At 40.3% G+C, this 5,275-nt stretch overlaps 1 protein-coding gene across 1 annotated transcript in view; it reads left to right on the top strand.

Moving 5' to 3' along the window:
* Positions 1–5,275, top strand: part of LOC116842396 — a 45,574-nt gene that overhangs the window by 32,730 nt on the left and 7,569 nt on the right. Inside the window, 1 exon segment of the mRNA XM_032811569.1 lies at positions 2,232–2,292. Within this exon segment, the coding sequence (XP_032667460.1) occupies positions 2,232–2,292 (61 nt within the window).

The raw sequence follows: 5,275 nt of genomic DNA, 5'->3' as shown, positions 1-5,275 counted from the left end.
TGATATTAATTGTAGAAAATTTGTGAATGATCTTGCAGGATATGGTAAATGAGTTATAATAGCGACAACTGCCGTTGTGTACTTATACTTTAGGTCAAATTGAACAAAAAAGTCCTCTACCATTTTCCAAATAATCACATAGATTTTTAATTATTAATTAAAGAAGATGGGTGCATTTTCACGCAAAATCGTGCAATAATCTTCTTTAATTAATAATTAAAAATCTATGTGATTATTTGGAAAATGGTAGAGGACTTTTTTGTTCAATTTGACCTAAAGTATAAGTACACAACGGCAGTTGTCGCTATTATAACTCATTTACCATATCCTGCAAGATCATTCACAAATTTTCTACAATTAATATCACGATAATTATTACGAATATCGCAAAACGGTATAGGACTTTTATGTTCACCTCAACCTGTTCTACATTCCCACAAAATGACCGGAGGAGAGTGTGAAACACCCTGTATATAACAGATTTATTAATATAAAATATTTTTGAAATGAAAAAATATATTTTTTTAAATCTTAAGAAAACCTTAGCTTTTCATAAAAGCAATTATTTATTATATTTAAATAAAAGAATTTAGACTTAAGTAGACATGTTATTAGTATCCACTAAAGAAATATTATTTTTTAGGGTTTTTTTCTTTTAGTGTGTGATATAACTCCCTGAAATCCTCCAATTGAACCTCAGGTTCAATGAAATTTACAGAGTTGACGTACAATCAGAATTTCGACTCGTTTGAATGTGTATTCCCATAAGATTTATTTTCTTTTTATTATTGAGACAGATATCTCAATGGATCACACGTTTTACGTGTTGGATGTCTTGAAATTTTTCTAACTTGCCTATCCAGTTCGCTCGCTTGCTCGTTCTCTCTCTCTCTCTCTTTCTCTTTCCCTCTCTCTCTCTCGTTTTTCTTTTTCAAGGCGCGATGTATCGTCACGTCAAGTTTTTCCAGTTCCGCTTTTTGTGCCCCGTTATCGCGATGATGTTATCGAATGGCGAAAGATTTCAAAGTACACGCGCGTCCACACTCGGAATGCGCAGGCGAATGTCAGACACGGTAATTAATGCGCCGGGATGCATACGCGAGCGCACGTGGGGAATTCATGTTTCGAAGTATCCCGGAGATACCTTTTACGGAAGATAGATTGATATATGGGATGTGTTTCCCGGAAGAGAGAGAAAGGAAGAAAGAAAGAGAGAGTAAAATAGAGGGAACGAGAGAGATAGATAGATTCAGGGAAAATTCCGCAGAAGTTAACACACGTGCAAACGTAGGTGGCTCGAATGAGAGTAAAAATAAGGTGACTAGTTTTCCCAGCCTGAAATCTAAGACACTTAATAAATGTGTCGAGCAAGGAAGGCGGAGAGGATAAAAAAGTTAACGAAAACTATATATATACATGGTGATTCGTATAAGGTAACCGATTTAATTATTAGCAAAATTTGAAGACGTAAAAAAATAATTTATGCTCAGTACAAAGGGGGACATCATATGGTAGAAACGGTTAGTTTATGGGTGGAGGCGTTGAAGACATTTTAAGGTCAATTTCATTTTTTTTTCATATCAACATATATCCAGAAATCCATCGCCTCTGATCCCCTAGAGTTGTGGAAAAAACTCCACTTTCTGTCCACCGTCTAAACTTCAACTTCTATTGGTATATTAACATAGTGCATTATAAAAATGCGTACTTTTCATTTTTGGTGCTAAACATTTTTTTTTAATTTCTTAGACGGAGATTTTTGAGGAAGAGTCTACATAAAACGTAACGTCACCTTAATAAAAAGGGATAAAATTGAACGAATTAAAAACTAACGAGATTATGTCTTTGTCTTTTAAGAAACGCGCGAGAAGGAACAAGGATGAACAAGCGTGTCCGCGTTGAATTAGCGTAAGATGCGCGCGTAATCGCGCGAGTGCGGAGCGGCACTCGCGAAATTTCGCGCGGTTTCAACAGTGCGGGTTGTACGGTTCTGATGGCGAGGGAGGAGGGCAGAGGGGGAGTTATAAATCACTCGAATCTCGTTCGGCGAGAGCGCAAAATCACGAGGCGCGAAACGCGATCGAGGAATCGATGCGCGTTCCGCCTCTCATCCCTGTCTGTTCGGCCACCATCCCCGCGAAATATCGAGAGCGTCGGTGGGTGGTTGATGGGATTCGTCAGACCGGCGGCGGGGGCGGGTTGCAATCCTTTTGATCCTCTTTCTGTTGCAGTTGTGTGCGGCGTCGGCGTGGATGTGGCGTACCATCGACACGTCATGGGGCTTTACGTTACGTGAGGATAATTCAACATGCGTATACCGTAATTCAATTCACGCATTATCAGCCTCCGATCGCGATCGCGCCGACAAACGCGAGAGACTGCTGTGTGAAAGGAGAAAGAGGAATCGGCGAGATTCGAGGGAGGAGAGGCGAGTTGTCGTTTTGCGACGAGATTGAAGCCTCCCCTTCCCATCCCTGCTTCGTCAAACTTCAATCCATTAAACGCCATGATTATTTGACAAGTATTTTTAGTCAAGGGATCAGTCAGTTTAATTATCAGAAATCTCGGATTAATACAGTGAGAGAGAGAGAGAGAGAGAGAAAAAAGTATGCATTTTATTTTATATTTCGAGTATTTTATTTTTATTTTAGGAGCGTGTAGATATAGCTAGGGAATTAAGTAATTCGGAGAAACGTAAAAGTAAAATCATACAAATGGAGAGAATTTTATAATAAAAATCTTAATATTAAATTCTGTAATCGCGAGGAGTAGATCGATATTCTGTAATAATGGACTATCCTTTTATTTATCCTGAACTTTCTTTTATCGATGAAACTGAAATTTATACAAAAAAGAAACTATAATATTCTCTCCGTGTATTAAGCAGGTGATTCGATTCAATATAAGGGAAATGTTCCACAAATGAGACATTGGCCGCGTTAATGGTTTAATCGAACCAAACCGTAGTTTCGACAGAGTTTAATTTCACGTGGGAGGTCATATCGTCGATTCCTCTTAGCCCGTTGATTTCTCGCGAGTGCGATCACTCTTGCCTATTCGTGTAGGAAGAACTTACACATCTGTCGCGTAATGCATTCTACGAGCGCTTTCATACGCGATGTTCTTTCGGTAAATCGCGGTTACATCAGTCAGTGGCATAAAAATTGCAACACTTCTATTCATGCGTATCTAATAAGAGGGATCTTGCTTCTTAGCAATCCTCAGAGATTTTCCTATTAGATATCAGGCGGTATTCATCGAACTAAAAGCGTTGCGATCTTCGAACATGTCAGGTGTTACTTCAGTCTGAGTCGTCGATTTGGGAGTATCTAAAATTGTATATCTAAAATCGTGCGTGGATCTTGCGATTTACAATTTTAGATGCGGAAGATCTACGATCGAAAGTGCGCCCAACAAGACGATCAAAGGCGAGAGTCTAGGGTGACGCAGGTTGTTATTTTTGGATCCTCACGCGAAACTCACCGCGAAACTCCCGCGTAGACTGCTGTGTAAACAACGAAACACTTATGTATTTATTAAGCTAGAATCATACGCACGATTTCATATCTTCTGACATGTATGCTGCGACAACTCTCAGTTCACTGCAGTGTAGATCTTCCAATGCACGATGACGACTCATGCAGTCAACTGAACTGCCTATCAGCATGCATGTAGCATCACAGGTTGTAATTCATTATATGCTGCAAAAATTTCGAAGCACCGTATAGACCAATTTTGGCTTTCCTTTAAAGATTTCAAGGCATTTACAGCGTTTACACACCTCTAGATAAATAGAGAAGTAACATTGAAAAGGTGAAATATGTCGAAAAGCCGTCATCTTGTTTCTCCATATTCGACAGACATGACCAATTGAATTTCATATTGAAAGAAGATATGTGACGGACAAAAAGTCAAGGCAGAATAAAAATTTACATGAAGACAAGTACTTACGTTATAATTAATAGTTGCTTACTTATAACTTCAACTCACTAAGGACAACTAACCTAACTAACTAACTAACCGGTTGTTCCAGCTTCTTAATAAGTTATGTGATAGTTAAATCATATGTCTGTCTTTGTTTTTCTTTCAACTTAGACAGACATATGATTTAACTATCAGTTAACTTATCAAGAAGTTGAAATAACCTCTAAATCAAGTTGCAACAGTTATTTTTCTGTAACGTCAACTACGTATATTCCACTTTATCATTAACCTTTATTCGTTCACTAAAAGACGACATGACGCTGAGGCATGTCACTCAATTGACCTATCAGACATCCTTAATGTCACTTCTCTATCTCTTTTTTCTTCTATTTTTCTCTACCTATTTAGGTCCCATGTAAGTAAACAGGATGCATGTAAGAAGATATGAAATCGTGCATCGTATGATTCTAGCTTAACGTTAACGACGAGTGGAATGATGCACGCTCGGCTTACAGGGAGGCCAAGGCGAGATCCTAATTTATCCGCGGCCTCCATTATACTCCACCGGAGCTTTTACGGCTTCCGGGCGTATTCTCGCTGCGCGGTAACTGCGATTCCCAGGCCGGGATCCACTTTGTTAAGCGCCATACATAATTGAACGTCGTCACGTCGAACGCTCGTGAAAATCTTTTGCGCGATCTTTTCGTTTCATCCGCCTCTTCGTTCCCTTTTTCTTCCCCTTTCTTTCTCTATTCCGCGCGCGACTCAATTCCGCGACCCCGAGAGATCTAATTCGGTCGCGATTAGATTATCGACGACCGGGAACGGACGGAAGCGCGGCGACTGGAATGAGATTATCTTTAAGGCGGTATTTACTCGGCTACCGGAGAGAATGAAGAAGTTCCGACGGGGAATCTTATCTCACCCGGACCGCGGTGCTGTAATTTCTCGCAAAAGGGACTCTCCAGCGTTCGCGCCCGAATGCGCAACGCTGAGCTGCCGTGTTATAAGCGTTTTGAAAAAGTGAAACGCTAATCGCCTTCGTTGCTACATCAGGTCCATAATGCATGATAGTACATCATCGTCCATTCACCCACCCATCCACACGTGCACACACTCGCTGGTCAAATTTCCGTTTTCAATTTATATTAACGACAACGCAATCGCGCACTCGACCGCATTAACGTTAACGGTGAAATCGTCCCGCAAAATATCGCTTGCGGAAACAATAGCTCTTAATTACATATTCTTCCCTTTTGCCGCGTATCCACTGCTGGGCACGCCCGCGTTTTCCTGCGCAAGAGAGAGAGAGAGAGAGAGAGAGAGAGAGAGAGAGAGAGAGAGAGAGAGA

Source organism: Odontomachus brunneus, unplaced genomic scaffold (assembly GCF_010583005.1).
Source record: "Odontomachus brunneus isolate Ranch 3 - 2012 unplaced genomic scaffold, Obru_v1 Obru_scaffold_025, whole genome shotgun sequence".
In the NCBI taxonomy this organism is placed as follows: domain Eukaryota; kingdom Metazoa; phylum Arthropoda; class Insecta; order Hymenoptera; family Formicidae; genus Odontomachus; species Odontomachus brunneus.
This window is presented reverse-complemented; position numbering and strand designations above follow the sequence as displayed.